Below are 25,826 nucleotides of genomic sequence, written 5' to 3'. Positions count from 1 at the left end.
CCGTTTTCAAACTGGATCAATTAAAAGAAAACTTTGAAAAAACAATTTTCCAATCTCTTCCTTCCTCTCCTAACTAAGGTCCTTGTCACAGAGACTTCATCATTTTCTGAGCCTTTCCCTTGTTGGACTAGCAGCATGACCACCATGCCTGAGGTTTCCACTAGTGCTTCGCAGAACTCGAATTATTTAAACTCAAAGTGAGGGGGCACCTGGGTGGCTCAGTCTGTTAAGCTTCTGCCTTCAGCTCAGGTCATGATCCAGGGGTCCTGGGATCAAGCCCCAGGTTGAGCCCTGTGTGGAGCCCCAACTCATGCTTTCTGCTCAGCAGAGAATCTTCTCCTCCCCACCCCTGCTTCTGCTCCCTCTCTGTCTTGCTTTCTCTCTAATATATCAATTAAATAAAATCTTAAAAAAAAAAAACATAAACCCAAAGTGAGTACTGTGTGGAAATGAAGGGCTTTTGTGGAGCCGCTACAGTTTGTATGGATTGGATTTAAACTGTGTGTGGTCTCAGTTGGTCAAGAGATTACTACTCAGCGAAATAAGTCAAGCGGAGAAAGACAACTATCATATGATCTCCCTGATATGAGGAAGTGGAGATGCAACATGGGGGGTTAAGGGGGTAGGAGAAGAATAACTGAAACAAGATGGGATTGGGAGGGAGACAAACCATAAGTGACTCTTAATCTCACAAAACAAACTGAGGGTTCCTGGAGGGGGGGTTTGGGAGAGGGGGGTGTAGAATAAAATTCTAAATTCTACACCAGAATATCATAGAATATAATAATTGGGGAAGGTATGTGCTATGGTGTGGCTGTGAACTGTGTAAACCTGGTGATTCACAGACCTGTACCCCTGGGGATAAAAATATATTATATGTTTATAAAAAATAAAAAATTAAAAAAAAAAAGAGGTTACTGCTCGCTTTGCAAGCAACAACTCGAAGGCACAAAGTCACAGTTGCTACCACGAGATGATTTCACTGCTCAAGGGACGGCTGAGAAAAGACCAGAGACCACGCCATACACAATATAATATCTCTATGGGTTGAGGCCTATTCACAGAAAACCATTTGCAAACAGCCGCAGAAGTAAACATATCTGGGTAAGACGGGGTCGTATTGTCTATTTGTATGCCTATTTGTGTCACCACATTGGAGAGTCTCCTTGAGAAAGGTGGTCTGCAGGGATCCTTCAAGTCCAAACAATATAAGGGCCTGTGAGGATATTATCTAATCAGGATCAAATCAGAGTGTTCTGCACTAGAATCTGAATGGTACCTCTGGTTTCCCAAAACAAAAATTACTGGTTTTGTGTGAACAGATGGTTTTGTTTGTTCCGTATTAATTTAAATATGCAGTTGATGTTATTAACTACTTATTCTGTAGAAACCACTGTATTTCTGTCTCACGAACAACTAAATCAAAATAAAGAACACTCTTTAAATAATTTAAGCAAGGTGTTACTGAACCCTATTGTCTGCAAGAGAACTCTTGGTTTAAAATGGGTAATAACAGGGGCGCCTGGGTGTCTCAGTCAGTTAAGCGTCTGCCTTCGGCTCAGGTCATGATCTTGGGGTTCTGGAATGAGCTCCCCGTTGGGCTCCTTGCTCAGTGGGGGAGTCTGCTTCTCCTTCTCCCTGCGCCTTTCCCCTGCTCATGCATGCTCTAAATAAAATCTTTTAAGAAATGGGTAATAATAGAATATAATAGAAGTTCTTTAGCAATAAAGAACTTTCATTTCTGGTACACTACTTTTGTCAGAAAAATGTGCTTTTCTTGGCTCGCTCCCAGGAGCCGCAGTAAAGAGGCATCAGCAATATCATATCCCTCTTGATTCAGATTTGGCTGATGTGCCACATCGGAGAGCCCTGGGAAGCACGGCTATGTAGATTCACATTATTTCTCCCTTTTTGTACATCTGAGCCTTATGTTAGCAGTTTGAATCCACAGTATTTTACAGACACTCCCCTGGCACCAAGCTCAGATACTACGTTCTTCCCACAGAGAGAAAAATAAGATTCATGATGATGATATGTGGAAAATTTGTGAAAGGTTGTACTGGTAGTTTGGGTTGAATTATGGAAGCATCCTTTCTGGGACAGTGTGTTCAAATGGAGAAACTATTATAATGGGCAGTAACGTGCTGTTTTTGTGTCTTCGGAATATGTTAGAGAGAAACACTGATCTGAGTTACATATAGGCTTTCAAATAGCTTTACTTTGCAGAAACAAAATAATGACAGAATTAAATCGCTGTGGTTCTAGTCTAGTTCTTTGCAGTCTGTCAACAAGCTTTCATGAGATACTCTCAGATGTTATTGAAAATTTAGGGGACTTGGACTAAAACTTCTTGTTAAATTTTATGTGTCTTGGATTCATTTATTTCTCCCCTTCTTCAAGGAAACAACTAAAGTTGTGTCTAAGAACTGGTATTTTCTTTTCAAATATTAGAGAGATTTGAAAAACAACCTTTTAATAGCTATTTTCTTATTTTGGGCAGAGAAATGTTTTAATGAACTTGGCTCAAATTCCATTTCATCAGTTTCAAGAATTTTGTTTAATCACAAACAAGTTACTTACCTGTTTGAGTTTCAGTTTTATGCCTTTAAAACAGTGTCTGTTTTAAAGCACATTTTTCTGACAAAAGTAGTGTACCATAAATGAAAATTCTTTATTGCTAAAGAACTTCTATTATATTCTATTATTACCCATTTCTTAAAAGATTTTATTTAGTTATCTGAGAGAGAGCGTGCAGTGTTATCATGGGAAATGACTATGATGGGAAGTTCTAGAATAAAGTACAATTGCATTCAGTAAATGTTTTCCCTTTGACAAGGTATCATATGCTAAATATTGATCATATGTTTAAGTCAGTTGAATTTGGTTTGTATTGTTGACAAAGGGTGTGGGGTTATAGTTATCTGATCAGGGTACTATTAAATGGTGTTCTCCGTGGTTATCCTGAGAAAAAGAAAAACATAACTGGTTACTTGTTCATGAAGTTTTATTACTTTGAGAAATGTATTGTCCCAGGTTTCTTAATGTTGTTGACTCAGAAGCCTTGTTTTTTGTTTTTTTTTTTTTTAATAGTTTCTTGATCGCAGGGTTGGTAGTAGTTAAGTATGTGATTACATGTTATTATAGCCTTATATTCTTATACTGACTATTGCTTTACAGCATGGAATTAAAATTTAAAATAAACATCCCTTCTTGGAACTTGCTATAGAAAGTAACCTATATTGATGAAACAGTATTGTGTAATCACCTAAAAAATCTTTCTTTCCCTGCACTATAATGAGTTCATAATAGTTTGGCAAAGGCTATTGTCTAAACCATTCTTAAGCAAATTACCTGTCTTGTTAAAAATAAAAATTAAAAAAAAGTTATTCATTTACTTACGAAGAGCCTTGCATTTAATTTTAAATATAGCATTTTCTCTCATAGTTAGAGAAAAAGAGGTATGAAGGTTCAAAGGACTCTCCAGAATCACATTTAACTAGACTAAAATGGCAAGAAACTAGGTTAATGGCAAGAAAATGGCAGGAAAGACACATAGCTATTTCTAATCATCTTGAAGGTGTAAACTTGAAGACCTTTAATCCTTGTTCTGACACTAACTACCTGGGTGGCCTTAGGTAGATCAATAACCTTTCTGTGAATCTGTTTCCATTTCTGTAAAAAATGATTCATTGCCTCTTAGTCCTACTCACAGCATAATTGTGAGAAGAAAATGAAGTAACACAAAAAGAGTGCTTACTCAGACTTACCCAGCCTAAGGGGGACAGAACTTGGCTCTTAGACATCTTTAAGGTATTGCTTCTCCAGTTAAACCATGTAAATGACACTTAGGGCCATACCTTCCTTACATAGACCTTGAGCTCTCAACTTAATTCTAGGAAGCAAACTGTATTACCAGAATACTATAGAACAAATTCACTGACACCTTTTACACTTGCAGAGAAAAGAATAAATTACTTTTTGTTGTTCTCTGTTCTGTTGAACTGGTCTTCAGAGCTTTCAGCTGAAGGCTAATTATTGATTTAATAGACACTGTATTTTTTAGTGTGCTCATTTTTAGGAAAAGAAAAAGGTTTTACCTTCTTTTCTTCTAACAGAATTATTCTTTATCTTGAAAAATGGGGCATAAGTAAAATCCTAAATCAGAGTATGATGGGGCATGGGACACCATTGATGCAATGTGTAATACAGACTTTGCTCTCCCCAAATAATTTTGCCAAACCCTATTTATTCTGCAGAGGATCTCTCTCATCTCTTCTTAATTTTTTTTTTAAACTGGCTTCAACGGAACAACAACAAAAAAATCATTGAAATCTGAATTTATTCTCATCAGAGAAGTTGTAAGCTGAGAAATAAAAATTGGTAGAAGGAAGACATTCCCAATTTTAAATTGCGCAACTGCTGATAAATATGAATACAATATGGCTCTGATCGATTCTGAGTATAATAGTAGTTTCCTTTATTCTGTACATGCAAGCATTAGTGTTCTTAGTTGTTTATTTTTAATCAAAAGAACCAACTTTTTAAATTTGATATATGTATTTAGTCCTATAAGTTAACTATTCCAAAAACAACTTGAAGTGGCTTATAATAAAATGAAAGATAAATCCAAATATGAGAGAACTTTGGTTTGAGTTTAATTGCAACCTTTTATCCTTTCCTATTATAAATATGTACTTAGCTACTTTAAACTGACTTTTGTTTTTATATTTCCTTTTAAGTCATTAATTGCTCATAGTGCTTTGAATGATCTGTAATGCATTAGTCAGGCTACTTCGGTACAGATTCCAGCTCCCACACTTACCAGTGTCAGAAGGTAAATTAGGTGGAGATGAGTTAACGTGGTAAAGACAGATTTCTTCAAAAATAACCATTCTAGGAGTGAAGGAGGTCCAATGTGAACTGAAGTCAACTCTGCCAAAACAAGGGGCAGAAGACCTTTGGACTCTGGGGGATGCTAAGGGAAAAGCACTGAGGAATATTAGGTGGGTGGTCCTTGCGATGAGACCTTCTGGGTTTACTCACTGGTGCCTGTCTAGAGGAAAAACAAGCCTTTCGTATCTTTATGACAGGAAGCAGTGATGTGAGTTAGAACAAGGCATCCACTGGCTGAGAACCAGAGCAGGATTGTTTCATTGGATATGAGAAGACCGTTCTGGGTTATGGAAGATTTACATCTCAGAGAGGTGGAGCAAAGATTTAGAATTGCCAGCTTTCTAAAGCAGCTGTGCTAAGAGGGGCTTCACAAGCCTACCTGCCTAGTGGCAGGTTTTGGCTAGAACAAACAGAAAAGTTACTTAGCCTCGGTTTGCCTTGGTTTCCTCATCTGGAAAATGGGAGAGAGAGTTTATCACAAATTTGTGTTTTGAGGATTAGAGAAGACATATGGAGTATTTAAAACAGGGCTGGCACATAGTAAGCTCTCAGTAAATGTTAGTTATTATTCTTACTATCTTTAAAGTGGAGTTCCTAATAGTAGCTACCTACGATGTTTGGTTATTTTAATTATTAGTTGCTAGAGTTCGTGGAGAACTATGCCTGGCACATAATAAGCATTCATTGACTGTTTGCTTAGCAATGGTAACAGTAGCAACAGTGGCTACAGTAGCCACGGATAGTTTCCAGCCCTGAATTACTCATAGCTCAGGGGGGCCAAATAGAAAAGAATCTTCCACTTTCTATTTTTTATGTTAGAATGGGGTTTTGTGACAGTAGTAATTCAGAGATTGGAAAAATATTTATGAACAGTGTCGTACATGATTATAAGATCTTTAAGCATTATTTTCCCATTACATTTCTCGGGTTTTGGTTACACAGTCCACATCTCTGTCATTCATGTAACTTCACCTCCTTGCTGTGCAACCATCAACATCTCTCAGCACATTTCTTTCTTAGCAAAATAAAGGTGAATTGAAATAATTATAAAGCCTTTTATTAAAACAGTTTGTATAATTGGGAAAAATGGCATATATAAAATCTTACACACTGAATCTTATTTCTTACAAAGTTTAAGGTGGTGATTTGAGGTATAGTTGAACTTCCATCCAGGACAGAATTTTTTAAAAAAGAGGTACGAGGGGCGCCTGGATGGCTCAATGGGTTAAAGCCTCTGCCTTCAGCTCAGGTCATGATCCCAGGGTCCTGGGATCGAGCCCCGCATCGGGCTCTCTGCTCAGCAGGGAGCCTGCATCCTCCTCTCTCTACCTGCTTCTCTGCCTACTTGTGATCTCTGTCTGTCAAATAAAATCTTTAAAAAAAAAAAAGAGGTACAAATTTCACAGTTTTTCAGGGCTATCTAGTAGGTTTATTGATATACAGATGATCTCCGTCCATGTTTATGGAGCCTCTTGATTCTAGCACTGTATAGTAGTAATCCATGAAGTATGAATTATTAAATGAGTTTGGTCTATATTTGTATTGTGCATATAATCAACCACGCACACAGTTCACTGCCTAGGATCTTCTACTAAGGAAGTGGAATGTGTAGGTCGACAGAAGCCCATTCTCTTTAAATTGCAATCTTTATCACTAAAAATTCTTAATGTTAATATATTTGATGGTGGAAAAACGACCATTTAGATAAGAGATTAGTTGTTGGAAAAGAAAGAATAACTTGAGTGCATGTTGATTTCTTCAATGTACAACATAAGAAGATTAAAGTAAGGGAGAACAACCAAATATTATTGTTTAAGACCAACTTTTATTCATTGTCCTTCTCTAATTAATATTTGAGCAGCTGTAAAGTGATTCCGGAAATTAAATATTTAATTACGCATATAGCGAAGATGGTCAACACTAACTCCTATACCACTTTCAAGTCAAGTGCATTAAAGTGTTTCTCTCTTTTTATAGAAGCATCTAAAATGTTGCCTTTTAACTGGGACAGTACAAGAAATACCACTCGTGACAACTGGCCTTGTCGATAGGATTTGAAGTCAATTAGGAAAGAGTCCTAGAACAATGTTTGGAGTGCCTATGTTCTAGACTTAGCCCTTCCATTAACTTGGTCGCACCCCACTGGGAGGCAACTTTACCTCACTGGGCCAGTAGTAGTTCTTTTTCAGTCACGGAGCCCTTGCTTTACTGTTTTTGTTTGTTTGTTTGTTTGCTTGCTTTCTCTGTCTGTCTGTCTCTCTCTCCTTTACTAGCAGCAGATTCATTCGATTTTTTATCTTTCTTTCCCTAATAGTCTGATACCTACTTCTGCATGTCAGTGCGTCTGCCGGTGGATGAGGAAGCCTTCGTGAGTAAGTATTAATTGGATGGTGTGCCCAGGGTGGGTGGCTGAAGGGAGGGCAAATATTTGAAATCAGTGAAAGGTTCTCTTTGACGGTTATGAGCTTATTAATCTTTCACTGTCAGTCTCTGAAATGCATTTATCATGCCTAATGCAGAAACAAACGAGAGAAGGCCTCTCAGAGACAAGATTACAAACTGCATCTGGAGAGATTCACGGGTAATAATAGTTAAGGACTTGCATGCAGATGTCCACGGTTGCCAATGCCATGGGGTCCCATTTGTATAGTATTGGCTTTCTGTCTGTGGCTGGATGCTTAATTCCACTCCACTCAACAGACTGTTTATTTACCTGTTGGTTCGTGCGATAAATCGACTGTACTTAGACTCAACATCATGGAATTTAAGATTTTGCCTGTCAAACCATAGATGGGTAAACAGGAAGGAAGGAGAGACTGAGAGGAGGAGAGAAGGGAAGCAGGGAGAAAGGGGGAAAGGAAGGAGCATTGGTCCTGTTGCTTATATTATAGAATAAGAGGACTCATAAATGGCAGGTCCTACCTACCCTGGCTGAGGCTTTAAAACAGATGGGAAAAGTGACAAAATGCCATCTGTTTTCATCTAGGTTTGTTTTGTTTTGTTTTAAAGATTTTATTTATTTATGTGACACAGAGAGAGATCACAAGTAAGCAGAGAGGCAGACAGAGAGAGAGAGGGGGAAGCAGGCTCTCCGCCAAGAGAGAGCCCGATGCGGGGCTTGATCCCAGGACCCTGAGATCATGACCTGAGCTGAAGGTGGAGGCTTTAACCCACTAAGCCACCCAGGTGCCCCCATCTAGGTTGTTTTAATGGAATTATCCCGATGACAGACTTTTAACTATTTAGGGAGGAGGTGCGATTGGCATGTTTATTCACACCTTTATTCTTTTTCTCCCCCTGCTTTACTTTTCTGGTTTGAGATGTTGATTTTGGAGAGAAAATAATGGTAATGAGAGTTGTGCTTTAGTCCCATGAAACTAATCATCAAGTGGGCTGTCTGAAATGGCTATTATGTGAATTATAAAATGTGTACAGTCACCGTAGGGCCATCTGAGGGTGAATTTTCATGAGGTGTCCCCACAGGAATATGCAGTATAGACCAGAAAAGCCAGACCAAAGTATATTTGTTTTCCCACCCACTTTGGTGGCAATTCCAACACAAAATACAACTTATAACAACTCTCTAAAAATTTGTTTCCATAGTTAATTCCTAAGAATGAAAGTCAGACCTTGGGACGTTGAGGGTTGTCTGAGTGTCCTTACTCTGCACAATAATCGAATATTACTAAGAAAAAAAAGTAGGAAGGATGATGCTCCCAGATCCTGAATTCTAAAGATAGAGAATAACTTAAATTGTTAATTGTAGTGCCTTGCGTAATGCTGAATGTGACTTGGTATACAAATTCATCATTAAAATATCCACAATAGGGGTCCCTGGGTGGCTCAGTGGGTTAAAGCCTCTGCCTTCCGCTCAGGTCATGGTCTCAGGTCTCAGGGTCCTGGGATCGAGTCCCGCATCGGGCTCTCTGCTCAGCAGGGAGCCTGCTTCCTCCTCTCTCTCTGCCTGCCTCTCTGTCTACTTGTGATCTCTCTCTGTCAAATAAATAAAATCTTTAAAAAAAAATAAAATATCAACAATAAAGCTCTCCTCAATTTCATATCCACATATTTGGCAGCCTAGGAGAAAATAATATTTGCTTGCTGAAAGTTATTTTTACATGAAGTTTTTTTCTTTACTGATTGTATGTTTTCTTTCCAAGTTCCAACAGAATCTTGACTGGCCTTGTTTCACATTTGCTTAGAAGGCCAGTCTCCATACCTGTATAAATATGGTAGTCATGTTTCATAACAGCATTACAGGTCTCACATTAATAGGTTACTGATTTGTTTCTGGAGGGCGGTAGTAGTATATGATTTCAGAGCTGGTTACTCCAAGGACTGTAAATATATATCCTGGAATGAGTTATTGCCCTCCTAATATAAATGTGTTTACTTTCACATAAATTAAAATTGAAAAGTACAAGTCAATATATATTCGGAAAATATTCATAGAAAACTCGTAAAGGGCTATATTAGAACTCGGGTACTAAACGTTTCTGCATTTTCTTAAGCACTTGCCTTCTAAGATTAAACGATTCCCAGTTCTAAGGTCTCTAGAGGAGCTTGTAAGATTAATAATTATTTCAGTATCTTTTTCCTTCTCTTTCTTGCTGAGAGGATTGCATGAATACTAAAGATTTTGTCACTTGTCCAAGTCCTTTAATGTACTAACTCCAGGCAATCTGTGGTTACCATTATCTTACATGGTCTGGCAACCATCGGTGTTTAGGTGTAAGCAAAGTAGAACTGGAAAATTTGCAAACCAAAGAGAAATACCAAACAATCATTTATATAAGGGAATAAGTAAGGGGAAGTTTACGTGTGTTGTCTCATTAATTCTTAGGTCAACCTTGAAGGTAGTCCCTTTTTATAGTCAGAGAGACAAAGACAGAACATCTGGGTCTTTCTTTGATTTAATCAAATGGTTGGACGATAGTTTATATAGAATCTGTGTTCATACAATCAGCTCATCACCACGTGTTCACTAAGGATCTACCAGACGCTAAGAAACTTAGGGCCAGCAAAGCATAAGTAAGCCATTTTGTAGAAGAGGAAACAGAGGGTCAGAGAGATCAAGGAACACGCCAGGACTTTTTACTAGTTATGTGCTCCCCTACTGTACGCTGTTAAAATAATAACTGATTTGGATGTGAGGATAGTGAATGAAAGAAGAAATGAAAGAAGTTATCAAATGGATAGATGGAGCCAGAATACAGCAGCAGCCCATCTCCGTCTTCCTCATGTCAAGTACAATTATCCTTTCATTCCCTCTTCTTCACTCCCTAATGGGAATGCAGTTTGGCCAGAGAGACAAGTAAACCTCAAACCATCTTACAAAACGAAACCCAGTACACATGAAGATTAAAGATTAACAGAAGGAAAAGGGTTTGGATGCATAGGCTGTATGGTGGGCAGGTGATCATACATAACTTTACCAGATTCCCAAAGTGAAGGCTTTGCTAGGGGTAACCAAGGCTTTACCATGAATGAAAAATGTGGGTTGTCCCAAATTCTTTGTCTCAGGATGCCTTATCATAAGATTAGATATGGCTGAAAATGAGGACTTGTAAAGACGTTAATAGTTTATTTCTCTTCTTAAGACATTTATCAATTTTATACTTTCTGCTTTCATTATCTGTGTCTCTTCGATTTTTGAATGCCAGAGGGATATGTACAACCGGATATGGTAGAGACTCGAGATCGTTTGCTTCATACATGAGTGAACACTAAACAAGTATTTTGCTTGACCATTTTTAAGGCAGTATATCATATAGTGGACAATTTACCTTTTTGCCTTTAATTATACTCTTCTTTGAACATAAAGGAATAATTCTTTTTTAAGAAAAGCCACTTGTTGGGGCACCTACGTGGCTCAGTGGGTTAAGCCGCTGCCTTCGGCTCAGGTCATGATCCCAGGGTCCTGGGATCAAGCCCTGCACCAGGCTTCTTGCTCAGCAGGGAGCCTGTTTCTTTCTCCGGCTCTGCCTGCTTGTGTTCTCTCTCTCTCTTGCTCTCTCTCACTCTTGCTCTCTCTCTCTCTCTGACAAATAAATAAATAAAATTTAAAAAAAAAAAAAAGGAAAGCCACTTGTTCATAAATTTGGCAAAGTTTGGGGCACCTTGGTGGCTCAGTCATTAAGCGTCTGCCTTCGGCTCAGGTCGTGCGTGGTCCCAGGGTCCTGGGATCGGGACCCGCATCGGGCTCCCTGCTTGGTGGGAAGCCTGCTTCCCCCTCTGTGACTCCCCCTACTTGTGTTCCCTCTCTCGCTGTCTCTGTCTCTTTCAAATAATAAATAATCTTTAAAAAAAAAAAATCCCTTTAAAAAACAATTTGGCAAAGTTAAAAAATTCTGCTATGTGCCAGTTACTGGGCAAGGCAATGGGGATGTGAGGTATGATATAAACTCAAAGAAATATTACAGCCTGGCAGAATTCTAGAAGACAGGAATACAAATATTATAACATCTGAAAAGAACTTTCTCCTTTGGCTTTTGAAATTTCTACAGAAAATCACAAAAGGCAGAGTACATTTCAGATGGCTTATTAGGACTAAAACAAACTCTCTTGATGGTGTGAAAAGCCAGAATTGCATTTGAATAATTCATAATTTTGGTTTTCTGCTTATGTGACTAGTTATGTAATTCATTTTAGATAAACATACTTCTTCATTTTGAGAGGAAGATACCATCACAGTTGTCATAGAATTTCTATGTGCATATGCCTGTCATATTCACGTTATGAGCATACACAACATCTTTGATACATTTATGTGTCCCTACTGAATTATTAAATGAGAATTAAAGTTGTTTGGGGAAATACAATAATGAAGATAAATATTTTTATGCTTTGAGCAAAATCATAGCTTTCTCTAGAGCATTGCTTTTGTTTATTGTTTTAATAAGAAATCACAGATTGGAATGGGTGAAGGTATGATAAAATCTGCATTTGACCACCGAACCGTGATGCTGTCTAAAAGGTGTTTTACAGACACTCAGAGGAATTGACTCTGACAGCAGCCCACTCAGCCAAGAAATTTGACTGTCGTCTTCATCCACTTGCTTTCCCTCACATGGATGACCAGTAAATAAATGTGTCTTTTCCTTAGTGAATGATGGCAGGTCCCTATCTATCACATTGCACTATACAAATGAGATAGAAGCCATTGAATTTAGAAATAGATGAAATTAATCTAGTGATTCATGGCTCTTCGTTTTCTTGGGCTTCTCTCTTGAATTTAGAACAATGTCTACTGCAGAATATCACAGTTAGACTTGAGTGTTTCCAAATGTGACCTTTCTTCAACAAAGCACATGTTCAGGGGATATTGGGTTACTCCAGAAAATACAGGAACAATCTAATTTTGATCATGCTTATGGGTTATTACGTAGAGTCATTACATGACTCTAAGATCAAGGTCTGGTAGGATGAAGTGCTCAGATAATCACATTTTATGTCATGACAGCAATAAATAGAAGGGTGTGGGGGTGTGTGCGTGTTTGTACCTGTGTGAGTCTCCGTCCACATGCAGTCTCTCTCTGACTGTTCTGCTTCCAATTAGTTGACTGCGTATCCTTTCCTTTCCCTCTTCACCTAGGATTTTCTCCAGCATGAAAAATGTAGGCTGTCTCTCCACAGGACCATTGGATATCTTCTCAGAAGCCCCCTCGGAAGCTTTTCAGGTTTCTGAGTGAAAGTTACTTGGAGAGATAGCACAAATAGTAGGTCTCTGATGAACAGGGAAAACCCGATTTCCTTGGTCACCATCAGGGAGGAGAAGCTGCAAATGTCTGCCTTGTTTCAGAGTATTTCCAGGATGCCCTCTATGGTTTGGTCACCCAAATACCACATTCCTAACATGATGTCCCCTGATAGCCCCCGGGGTTTTCTCTTCAGGTGATAAAACATAGGGGGAAGAAGGAGTAGGAAGCATCTCACCATATGTTGTAAAGCTGAGAGTTTGGAATGTCTTCGGTTAGATACGTCTGGGGATCACCAGAAAATAACTGACACGTGGACAGTGCTGTCTTCCTGCAGTAATGTCAAAATGCCACCCCCCCCCCCAGTGCTCCCAGGAAAATGGCCAATTCAGAAAGCCCAGGTCTGAGTCAGATTTGATGTGTGAATGCCCTTCATTAGCCAGGGCTCCGTGGCATTTTGACAGTCATCCGGAAGTAGTCATTTCAGCTCTTTCAGCAGGGCCGACTTCAGGGACTAACTCTCAAAAGGTGAGCATCAGCTGTGCTTGTCAGACCAAACACCATGTGAGTGACAGAGGATTTTCTCAGCATCGGGGAAGATGGTCCATTTGGATCTGCAGAAGGGAGGAGAATAGAATATTCCAGTGGCTAACAGTATGATCGATGAAGGAGCACACACACTGGGCTCAAGTGTGAGCCCAGCCACCTGCCGGCTGCAGCCTCTCTGCCCTCAAGGCTCAGAAGCTTGAGGCGGAAGGACCAGACTCCTAGGGTCATTGTGAGCTGTGAGACAGTCAGGGCAAAAGCCCTGAGTAAATGTTAGTGGTTAGGGATGGTTATGAAGTGCAGAGAGCTGCCTGACTAGAGTGCAGAGTGGTGTAGGCAGCTGCATTGTGCAGACTTGGCGGGAGTTTGGTCAGGGAGACTGGTCAGCATTATGCACAGCCTGAAAAGGCAAGAAGGGGCAATGGGTTTCTTTCTGCAGGAAATTAATAGGGGACCACTGCAGGGATGACATTGCAAATACAAGGCTTAATGAAGCTGATGCTGGTTTATCTTGCACAGCCTGGCTGATAAAGTCTATTTATTGATAACGTAGTTGGTTCTGACATATACCAAAAAGTTCCATTTTATTTATTTATTTTTAAATACTTTATTTATTTATTTGACAGAGAGAGATCACAGTGAGGCACAGAGGCAGGCGGGGGTGGGGGAAGCAGGCTCCCCACCGAGCAGAGAGCCCAATGTGGGGCTCGATCCCAGGACCCCGGGATCATGACCTGAGCTGAAGGCAGAGGCTTTAACCCACTGAGCCACCCAGGCTCCCCAAAAAGTTCCATTTTAAAAGTTCTGTCATTCAGAAGTTTAATTCTTTTTTGTGCTTTAATTCCTTTATTTGGAAGCAAAGATTATTTCATTTTAAATTTGTGTTCCATTCAAAAGCTTGCTCATGTGTCTTTTTTCTTGGTTAATTTGGCAACAACAGCTTCAAGTCCTCATAAACCATGTGAAGGGCTCCTCCTGATGTGTACCCCGTTGTCCAAGTTAGTGAGAATTAATGACAATTTCTCTATTAAACTTTCTGATTAAATATGTTCGAGCAAAAGGTCTTTATTTTAATGCAGAATTGCTTTATGGTTATGCAGGAAACTGACAGAAGATAACATAATAGGCGATGGCTGTGGGTTTTTACCATGCTGCTAAATGGGTTTTGTTGCTGTGGGCTTTATCTGTGTCTGAGCCTTTCTGACCCCACAGCACGATGACGAACATTAAGGATGATTGTATCCTACCTTTCCATGACAATTTGGAGCATTATCTTTATTTTCTGTGTGTGGATTTTAAAATACAATCTTCAATTTGGGGGAAACAAAGAAATGTTTATGGAGGTGATGCTGAGATCTGGGTCCCGTTATTTTTATTTTTTTCTTTTAATGATAACAACTCTTTTACGTTAGTATGTCTTAAACCTGACATCTCTCTAGTCTCTCAATATTGAATTTAGCGTAAAAGCACTAGCTGTAGTGGAATACAGACACCGCACAGAAATTAACCATGAGCACCAGGGACTTAATGGGGGTGCCTGCTTCAGACCTCAGGTGATTTTGCTGGATCAACAGTTTTACCCGCGCACACCTCCCCCCACACGAAAGCTTATTTATACATTTGTTTTAAAAGAAACTTTGTTTTTACTATTTGCCTTGTACCTGTAGGAGGGCAGTACAATCCAGGCTAACTAAGATGAGTTAATTAGGGACGACTGGGTGGCTCAATGGGTTAAGCAGCTGCCTTCGGCTCAGGTCATGATCCCAGTGTCCTGGGATCGAGTCCCACATCGGGCTCCTTGCTCGGCGGGGAGCCTGCTTCTCCCTCTGCCTCTGCCTGCCTCTCTGTCTGCCTGTGCTCGCTCTTGCTCTCTCTCCCTCTATCCCTGACAAATAAATAAATAAATAAAATCTTAAAAAAAAAAAAAAAAGATGAGTTAATTAAACTTTAACATGCTTACGTAATAGGTATTCAGCCACTAAAAGTGTTGACGGGGGTCAGAATCACCTGGGATTCACCTGTGAAACTTAACATGTACACTTGCCTGGAATGACCTCTCAGGTTTAAATGAGATATTGATGGAGGAAAGACGAGGACTGACCCTGGATTGACCTTGAGCATTTGTCTTTTTAATAAGTTGCATAGAATAAATCTAATGTACAGCACTAGATAAAAAGTACCATTGACAAAAATTGTTTAACACGTAAAAATATCCACAGCATAGGAAATAAACCGTTTACTACATACAGTATGATTCTACAGGGAGGAAAAAGGAAGCAAAGCCAACAATAATGATCCCTAATGATATATACGGGCAGTAATTCTAGAATGCCTTACGTTCTGAAGATCCCAGTTTGCATTTACAAGTCCGTTCTTTTTTATATGATTAGTTAATTATCCATGGTCTATAGTATTCCTCTAGTAGATGTATTTAGCTAACGGGTGTTTCTCCCATATTCAGTGGTAATTTAGGGTTGATTTTATGTGTATGGCTCTCTCCTAACTCTCTAGTTCCTACACTTGGCTACGTGGGTTCTTCGAAATCTTTCCACGCCCTGCATCTGGCAGATGCATTGAAATTTGACATGCAGACCTGAATATCCACTTGGAAAGGAAAAATGGAGAGAAAGCCAAGTGCTAAATAAAATTCTGTCCTAGGTCACATTCCTAGAGGATTCTATGGCCCTGATTATAGTCTAACATTAGCTAAAAGAACCCATAAATTTCAAACAACCTCATGCAGTTAGTGCAAATTTTGCTTGGCACTCCAGAAACTAGACCCAAGTATGTCTGCTTAGTATGTCGGCCACATGCATCCTTTCAAGTCTTTCCCTTCAGATGACATTCTCCTTTGAGAAAACCTTCCACCTGTGCACTTTCAGAGCCATTGCATTCCTTTAATTAATGTGCACAAGTTACTATTTCTGGAGTCATAGTCCTTCAACAATATTTGATTCCCAGGACTGACACTTACTTGCCTATAAACTTTTCCCTGATCTTCTTATCCATCAGGCAATCTGAAACAACACCCATTGAGACTCAAGTTCCATTTCCACTTAAGCAACTGTCATCTTGTTATTGAGTTAGAAGAGTCAGTGGCACTTTTTAATCTTATCGGATATAAGACTCCCTTGCGTTCTCACAAGGGCGTGCTTCTGCCCGTTTGTCGTTCTCCCAAGGCTGCCTTTGTTGATTCGGCCTGTTGGTTGTTTTCATTATTATCTTCTGGCTCTCTTCGCTTCGGATCATTTATGTCTTTGCTGTATGATGGGAGAAAAAGAAAGAAAGTGGGGGTGAGGGGTGGAATTCTTTTAAGATGTGATTTGAAAATATTTTACCATATTCTTTTCGTAATATAGTAATATATTACTATATTATAGTAATACACTGTTGAAACCTCCAGTATAGTCATATGTGTATCTTGTGCCCAGCAGACTTCATTCCTATTCACTAGGGTGGGATCTTGCTCCTCAAAGCTAGGAATAATAAGTAGGAAGAGAGCAAACCCAGGAAATGAACCTGTCAGACTAATCTTTTCCCAGTTGACCCCTCCCCACCACTGGCAGCAGGCCCTTCAGTGAAAGTGTCCAAGGCTTGCTTTGTTGGAGGGCACCTACTGTTTGTTTTAGATTTACATTTTGATAGGACATTCCTTTTGCTGGTGGTATTTTTCATTGCAACTTGCAGTGAGTTGTACTTTGAGCTATAATTATATAAATACTTTGATATTAGACCCTTTCTGTAGGATGTGAAAGAGATGGTTATATACCAGTGTATACCAGTAATTTACTTAGCATTCAAATTAGGTCTCGAGGTTCTAGAGGAATGCATGAGTCACTGACAGTAAGCTATGAGAGGGAACTCTGAGGAATGTTCTTTTACTACCTCTAAAGATATTGATTTGTTCCTAATTATAGAAACTAAGATTAAACACTTATCTAGTAGGAGTTCAGTGTGGAGCAAATAGTGGTTCTTAAAATAGTTTGTCAGAAGGAGCAAAAAATCAGAAAATGGATAGAGAAGTTATACTTTGTATAATTTCTGCCCTTTATGAAGGACTATTAGAAGATCTCTTTGCATAAGCAGGGGCCCAGGCAAAACGTTCCGCTTTCCTTCCTAATGAAGAGCCAGAGATTGTATGCCTTCAGGATCTCTTTTTCTCCCAACAGGTCTCCTCTCTGTCCTTCCCTGAATTTTTTGATTAATATTTCATTTTATGAACTTAATGATAGCCCACTCTGTTTTCAAAAAAAAAAAAAAAAGTTTGCCTTATTTCACAACACTACACATACTGCATTAATATTAAAAACAAACAAAACAAAAAAACTTCTGGGATCTCCTACACGGATCCTGCCAGCTTGAGGCTTTCCCTAAGATTCTGTCCTGAGCTTTTTTAAAAAAAAAATATTTTGTTTATTTATTCGACACAGAGAGAGATCACAAGTTGGCAGAGAGGCACCAGAGAGAGAGGGGGAAGCAGAGAGCCCGATGCGGGGCTCCATCCCAGGACCCTGAGATTATGACCTGAGCTGAAGGCAGAGGCTTTAACCCACTGAGCCACCCAGGCGCCCCTGTCCTGAGCCTTTTTGTCCACCCTTATGGCTTCAGGATTCAATTTTTGAGTGATTCCCAAGTATATAATTCTCTGACTCTTTCTTGAACAAGGGTCACAGAATCCCAGTCTTCTGCTGGGTATTTCCATCTGGGTTTTTAATGTTGCTTTGCACCCAGCAGCTTAATTCCTGATAAAATGCACTTGCCATGTTGGCTTATTATCAAACTTCCCGGAATGATTCAAACTTAGGAAGTCTACTAATATAAACCTCCCATAACAAATGAATTCAAGGGGAATGGGAGCCATATGGGCATCATTGGTTCTGAAAAAAACAGGAGTCATCCTCTTGCTTGACAAACCCCTCACTGGACTGGCAGAGGGATATTGAAAAAGAGAGAAAGTAGGAGGTGGATACAGTCAGATCAAAAAGTTGGGTATCCATAGAGTGATAGAAGCCATTTGATAAAAACAAATATAAGATAACAATTTGCATCACATACCAAGATAAGTTTAAAGGAATAAAAAACAAAGTACTCCTACCTCAGAGCTTTTTCAGATTTAATTCTGCCAGGGATGATACCATGGGAAGATTCTGGAAGGGAGGAAGGAAATCCTGCACTTAATTGGAGAGTGAGTCTATGGAGATAAAATTCCTCTTATTCCTTCTGTAACTCTTGGTAACAAATTTAGGCTTGTTAACAGTAGGATTTTCTATGATTTGTGATCTGTGGTAAGCTCCAATTGATTCTTTGCTTCCAGAGTATCTTCTTCAACCTCGTAGGCTTACTGTATTCTTTGATGTTAAGAAACAAAGCCTCAAGTTATAGCAAGTCCATTTTCCAGCCATTCTCTCTTTGTTAGCTTCTTTAAAAAAATGGTGACATGAACATCTATCTCATGATGGGATTTTTAGGCTTTAAGTTCTTATTTTCTGTGCGGTAAGTGAAAAACTTTATTTTTCCCGAACGTTGTAAATCAGAATGGCTCATAGTAGGCACCTTTGTGTTTTCTGACTAACCACGCTTTGTAAGTCATGGTGCTATAATTCGATGTAAAACATCTTTTATTTTATAAATATGTACTATTCAGATACACATTTTAGCAGTAAATGACGTTTCATTGACTTTATAAGACAGATAAAAAGAGCTAACAGATGCAGTTTTGCATACACCTGAAACTTAGGGTCATTTTAGACTATTGAGCATTTTTCTATGTAGAGGGTACTTAGAAACGGTCCTGGGAGTGCAGCATTTCAAATGAAGACAAAAGGAGATGAACCACACCCAAGCCAGGAAAGGCAGCTCATGCCTAATAGTGTCCATGCATACTAGCATAATTTATCTTTAGTTTTGGCTTTGTTTTGTCTCTGAACCCATTTCTGCTTATTTTTAATGTCTCTCAACCAACCACTATCATCAGGAGAAAAAAAGAAATGACATTACATAAGTTCCAGTATCCCTTTAGCAAGTGCACCGTGCCCATCCAGGACAGTGATTTTCTCTCTTTTATACTTCGTAAAAGGTGCATTTTCCAAAAAAGGATACATTTTCCACTTTTACTTCCTAGTAAATTGTTTCTTCCAATCACATCCCGGCGACTACCGTTATTTTGAGATGGAAATAAATTCGTGTTATGAATCCTTTTGCTCATGTTCTGACCCTCACTGTGGTTTCTGTCGTGCCGTGTCATGGGGTGTTTTGTGCTACTCAGCACTCTAACAAAATCTGGAAGGGAATATATTGTCAACGCATAGCCTGGAGCTTTCATTTTGCACCCTCATACAGCTCTCAACCTTTATAAGGGGTCTTCCATGAAAAAAGTATGTGTGGGTAGATGTGTAGTTTCAGCCTATTGATTATTTTCTCATTTTGTTCTATAATAGTTCACTCTCCTACTAAATTAAAACGTCAAGTCACACTCCTCTTACGGAAGGAGAAAGATAATTTAAACCATCAGGGCCATCTATCCTAAAAACATCGTTGTTATACAGCTATCGGGACTGTTGAATGACGCGGTCTCTTGGGACAGTTTGTGCACAGAAGTATAACTTGCATTCACAATCATGTGTCCTTCTCTCTTAACAGTTGACTTCAAACCTCGTGCCAGCATGGATACTGTCCATCATATGTTGCTTTTTGGATGCAATATGCCTTCCTCCACTGGAAGTTACTGGTAAGGGATAATGGTCCCACCGTCAAAAGGGGTGTAGAAAATGTATGTATTTTATAAGTACAAATCGCATCTGTGCAAGTATTTTGCAGCTGATTAATAAACAGGTAGAATATTTACTTTCCAGGAGGGAACACGGTTCTTTCACATCACGTGGTTATCATGGTCTGATTATCACTGTTATTGAGTCTGCTATGGAGCACATCCATCAGTCTTTGACAGACTTAATAAATTTATGTCTGTTGTCGTAGATAGCATATCAAGGTACAGACAGCTTATAAAAAAAGGCTGTCAATTTAGATAATGGATGCTCTCATGTTTACTTTTTTAAGCTCATGCTTCAACCCAAAGACCACCAAGGCTCTGTTCACTGAGCACTCTTTTATCCCCAACGCTGTGCTAGGTGATCGTATACACCATTTCATTTTTTCCTAAAGTGTTTCCAGAGCAGTTAATATTGTCCCCGCTTAACAAACAAGGAGCCTGAGCCCGAGAGCTTCAGTATCATGTTCACGGTTACTCAGCTGGTTGGTGTCAGATGAGGGTAGAACACTGAGTTGTCTGGTCCCAAATCCAAAGTTATTTGCATTTCACCACACCGCCTCCCATTGATTCAAACAACTATTGCAGTTTTAGAATTTGTTTTAATCACTGCGGTGAGTCTTCATATCTTGCTATATATGGTCAGTAAACATCTATTAAATGCCTGTTATATGCCAGAATGGTAGCAGATGCTATGGAAGGTTCTAGAATAGATATGCTTTTTATCCCTAGGAGCTTACAGCATAATTATGGCGTGAGATCTGCCCTTTCGTTTTGTTCTTTGGTGTTCATGAAGATTGGTGAGCTTTGAAAATAGCCATGCGTTTTAAGTCTCCTATTTTGCAACAAGAGCCAGAATCACTGTCCGGTATTGAACAGTCCAGAATGACTAGTGTGCCCTGCTTTGCATGGAAGAAGGGTCTCTTTTGTGCCCCTGTCCCTACATAATCACGTACACTAATAGACCTTTTTCTGTACATCCTCATATTTGTCAGACTGATGCAAGGCACACAGAAATTGCACTCTGGTCGTCGTTGCAACAGACAATTGTAATATATATTTGGAACTGTTAAAAGCACAGGGCAATTAGTGGAAATCTCCAGGGACCAAGTATCATCAAAGCATTTGTTAATAGGCTTAAGTTATTTGATGAAAGGGTTGTATCACATAGGAATCCAGCTCACATGACTGGGTTTATGTAAAAACGGGACCAGCAAATCACAATTAATACCCTTTGCTATCAACATTCCAGTTTTTTGCTCTTCAGTAAATTTTTGTAAATAAGATTCTGATATTAAAAGATTATTCCGTGACAGCTTCTTCTGAATCTTGTTCACCGAATCACGTCCTTTGGCTTTATGTTTTAAAAATATTTCTTCTGAAACTGGCAATATTTATCTTCAGATTAGAATTCGTGAAAACAGCTAGAAGGGATGTCAGCTTTTAAAACCTGCTTTACATTTACCTTGGTTAAAGAGAATGAGTGAAAAAAATAAAACGTCACTAAATGTTATTATGGTTTTAATTAAGAAAAATCTCATTATAAAATGAACTAAGCCTCGTTCATTGTTCTCATATCAAGGGAACATCAGAACAAATATTATTTTGGTCCTGTAAAAATAATTATTAATATTCTTAAATATACAGTTCTGAAATTAAGTCTAGTAAAATATATTTTCCAAAAGACTGCCAAATGGAGGAAAGAAAGAATTCAAAGAAAATGTAAATGAAAGCAAAAATAGCAATTTTGAGTAAAGTAATTACTACGTGTATTATTACTAACATTATGACTTGAAAGTCAACATAGTAAAATGAAGGAGTCGTGAACTAACTAGCGGAATCCCTGGGTAAATCACTTATGTGTGAACTAGCCTCGATGTCTTCATTTTAGCAAGGGACTACCACCAGATCATTCATAGAACTCCTCTATGCTCTAAAATTCCGTAATTCTATGAATATAAATTGCACGCAGATGCTGAGTCAGATTAGAAAGCCATCATTCTAAGATACGTTCACTGGTGGAGTCATCTCAAACACGCAGCCCGCTGCATTTTGCCATTCATTTGCATCCCTGAGTAATTTGAGCTCTGAATGGCATTATACATATGTATGCCATTTTAAATGGATTTTTAGCATCAGCCTTGTAGCACATATTTCCAGTTATCTGTAGGTTTGTTAGGGTTGACTTCATCACCCTCAAGGACAGTAATTGGTGGTGGGACTTAACCTTCTTTCAGCCAAGCCCAAAGTGTTCACGTAACATTTAAATTTATTTCAATATATGTATATAGTACCTGTTCAGTATGTAAACTAAGAGGTATGCATTAATTGAAACTGTTCTAGTGAAGGGTGCCTGGGTGGCTCAGTGGGTTAAAGCCTCTGCCTTCAGCTCAGGTCATGATCCCAGGGTCCTGGGATCAAGCCCCACACTGGGCTGTCTGCTCCGCAGGGAGCCTGCTTTCCTCTTCTCTCTCTCTCTCTGCCTGCTCTCTGCCTCCTAACGATCTCTGTCAAATAAATAAATAAAATCTTTAAAAAATAAAAAATTAAAATAAATAAATAAAATAAAAAGAAACTGTTCTAGTGACTCCAACTTCTACAACCCAGTCTTATTCTCCATTTAAAAATGGTACAGACTTTTTTTTATCTCCCAATAATTGGCAACACCCTCGCTTCTTTAAAGCATTGGAGCTCGTGGGATATTTCATGGACTAAACTTCGTGGTTGCTTCACAAAAACATCTTCTGCTCCCTCCCACCGAAGCCACATAGCCTCAGCCATGGAAACAGTCAGCGGATGTTTTCCAACTGCTTGGCTTCTTATCCTCCCACCTGAATTACAATACTAATAACAAAAATCTATCAGTGTCAAAGCCTTGCATTATTTTTCTAAAATGGTTGAGTCATGAAATTTATCACACTCATTTTACAGTTGCAAATCTATTCCTCAACTGCTCCAAGATCTAGACAGTAGTTAATTTACGATTCCCCTACTTTCACATGTATTTTTGGATACGATACCTATAATGTTTTTTGATGCTTAAGAATATCAAGAACTTGTTCACGCCCTGGGGAAATCTTTATGAGAGTACAAAACTGTTTTAGTGAAAGAAGAAAAAGCTAACAGGATATTTTAACACACAAACGTCCAGCTTAGATTTCCTTTTCTGTTTTCTTCTGGTAGCTAGGATTACCCCCTCTGTCTTCACTTGAGTGTTCTAGTTTCATTGCCAGAAGGTTGGCAAATAGGTATGTGTCTCTAAGAAAGTAAACATTTTCCCCCTGAAATTAAGAAGTTATAATTCATCCTCTGTCTTCCGGCAGCACTTTTAATATGAAAACAAAGAGCTCTTCTGATGATATTTCTCTGTTGTGCTGCCCTCCTTTGCTCTTTGTAATTGCCTCTTTCTACTGTTCATTAAAATATATTTACAGTTATATTACGTTTACAGGAAAATAGTAGACACAGCACGAAGCAGTTTTCATTATGTAGTCATTTTAATTTTAAAGGTTTTTTTTTTTTTCCCCTACACATCTTCCAGTCTTTGGTGTCTCATTCCAAATTAGCAGCTCACACTGGTAATGTGTCTAGTTAATTGTATGCATGTGCATTTAAATTGCATACATTGATGTGAACCTTTTAATATACCATGGGGTGGTCCCTTTATAGTTAGAGTGGGCCTGGTGCTCAATTCCAAATTAACATACCTCTCGAGGATGCAAATAAGGACCGGCTGATGGAAAGGCAGCAGTATCTGTCAGATGTAACCCTCAAACCTTCTTTCCCAGATCTTTAAAGGAGAAGACAATTAACTGTATCTGGGGACCCACAGAACGTAATAGCACCAAGAATGGAGCAAGCATAGTGACTTGTTGGATTCCATTGGTACTTGCAGACTCAATTCAAAGCATAGCAGTTCTAAGTTCCCCAGATTTCTTGGCTGAATTTGAGCCATAAGTGAGTAGATGATTTGGGGGGCTTTTTTTTTACAGTCAGTAAGGAAATGAGGTGCTGAAACCTGGGTAATTTAGACATAAGGTACCTATTACAGCTCCTCACGAAAAAAGGGTAAATTTTAGGAGATCTTAGAAATGGACATATTGCATTTGTTTGTTCTGTAAACAGCTTTATTTTATTTTTATTCTAACAATCAGGTTTGTTTTGTTTTGTTTTAATAATGTATGATTGGCTATGGATAGTATTTCAGTCTTTGAAAATCTCGCTGTTTTGTTCATACAAGCCGTTTAACATTTGGGGTAATTCAGGAGCACCACTTTTTGTAATATGAGTTTGTACAGGCCCGTGTACTTTAATCTGCTGGACACAGGACCAGGGTTTAAAGAGTTTATGACTGCCAACTGCAAGCTTGTGTGTTCACAATACTGGAAGATTAAAGTGAGTGGGCTTCTTATGTACCTACCTGCCTTGTACTTAGGCGTCGTCTTCTATGCATAACCGAAATTAATATGTTTAGTCTTAGCCATTAATATTTGATCGAAAACTGTTTCTAATGATGCTTGCGACCTACTACGTTTTACAAATCAGAGATGCCTTCTACAGGTTGTTTGATCTTCTCTGAAAAGAAGCTTCCCAGCTGGTGAAGTGAGGCTATTTCCAGCTGTTCTAACTTGGAATCATTCTCCAGCTAAAGCAGTAGAGCTTTCCCATCCTAGAAGCCTTAGCTTCAGTCCCTTTCAACTGCTTCTATTTATTAACCACCTGCTGTGTCTTTTAAAATGCCGCTGTCTCCGCAGGGTTACAGATGCTGATGAAAGAGAAGAGTAGCTAAAACATTATATAGATATGTATACATATATAGCAGCCAGTATGTGAGACACCCTGCTTAGTTTTTCATTTAAATGACTGTTTTTTTAGGGTGATATTATGTCCACAGCTTAGTTGCCTCCCTCATGATGATAATGATTCTCTGGTTAAGAATGGTGTTTGCATATGCCGCCTTTATGCACCCTCTCCATATCCTAGCTACCTATCATCTGTACACAGTGTATCTTCTGCAGCCCCCTCTTTGTTTCTTCGGCCACAATGAAACTTCTAAAGTTAAACACATATATAACATCCTTGTCAGTATAAATAAAAATAACAGGGTCTACAAAACCTGTGCTATGCCTTGTTCTAAAGCACTATAAAATGTGCCTTTGATTGTAGTAGCAAATTTTAGATACAAATCTCTGATAGGCTAAAACTGATTGTATCCATTTTTTAAAATATTATAATAGATTCATATGATGGTGCATATCAGGGTAGTATGGGGGATCTTTGTTTATTTAAGACACACGTGGTACTTATTGTATTTACCAGTGATCGTAACCATTGGCTAATTTTTTTAAAGACTGTTTATTTATTTGAGAGAGAGAGAGAGAGAGAGAGAGAATGAGTTGGGGGGAGGGGCAGAAGGAGAGGAGAAACAGATTCCCCTCTGAGCTGGGCGTCCCACACAGGGCTCGGGGCTCGCTCCCAGGTCTCCAGGATCACAGCCTGAGTCAACCGAAGGCAGACGCTTAACTGATGGAGCCACTCAGGTGCCTTCCTTGGCTACTTTATAGAAACCTGGATTAGAGGTGTTGATAGGAGTTCCTTAGCAACTGACCACTTCTTAGTAGACCAGTGTCAACTTTAATAATGTACAACGGCATGATTGTAACAATTTAACAGTTTCAACAGAAACAAACATTACATAACTTTGAACAATTGTTCTTTCCTGACAGACTAGCATTTATGTTAAACAGAATAGCAATATTATAGCACAGTGCTGTAACATTCAGCCTAGAGCCAATTGTAATAAACACTAATCAAATTATTTAACCTGTGTTGGTTTGTTTCCTCATCTGTAAAGTGGAACTACTAATCCCACCTAATAGGGCCATGATGAGGAATAAGTAAAGGGATGTAAATAATAGTGCAGT

At 38.9% G+C, this 25,826-nt stretch overlaps 1 protein-coding gene across 20 annotated transcripts in view; it reads left to right on the top strand.

Annotated features, from left to right (window-relative positions):
- PAM (peptidylglycine alpha-amidating monooxygenase) overlaps positions 1-25,826 on the top strand; it is a 154,841-nt gene that overhangs the window by 29,370 nt on the left and 99,645 nt on the right. For all 20 annotated transcript variants that reach the window (XM_032335655.1, XM_032335654.1, XM_032335653.1 and 17 more), the window contains exons 3-4: positions 7,208-7,265; positions 19,776-19,863. In XM_032335655.1, coding sequence (XP_032191546.1) covers positions 7,208-7,265; positions 19,776-19,863 — 146 coding nt within the window. The remainder of the gene's footprint in view (positions 1-7,207; positions 7,266-19,775; positions 19,864-25,826) is intronic.

Source organism: Mustela erminea, chromosome 3, assembly GCF_009829155.1.
Source record: "Mustela erminea isolate mMusErm1 chromosome 3, mMusErm1.Pri, whole genome shotgun sequence".
NCBI classification, from domain to species: Eukaryota; Metazoa; Chordata; class Mammalia; order Carnivora; family Mustelidae; genus Mustela; species Mustela erminea.
This window is presented reverse-complemented; position numbering and strand designations above follow the sequence as displayed.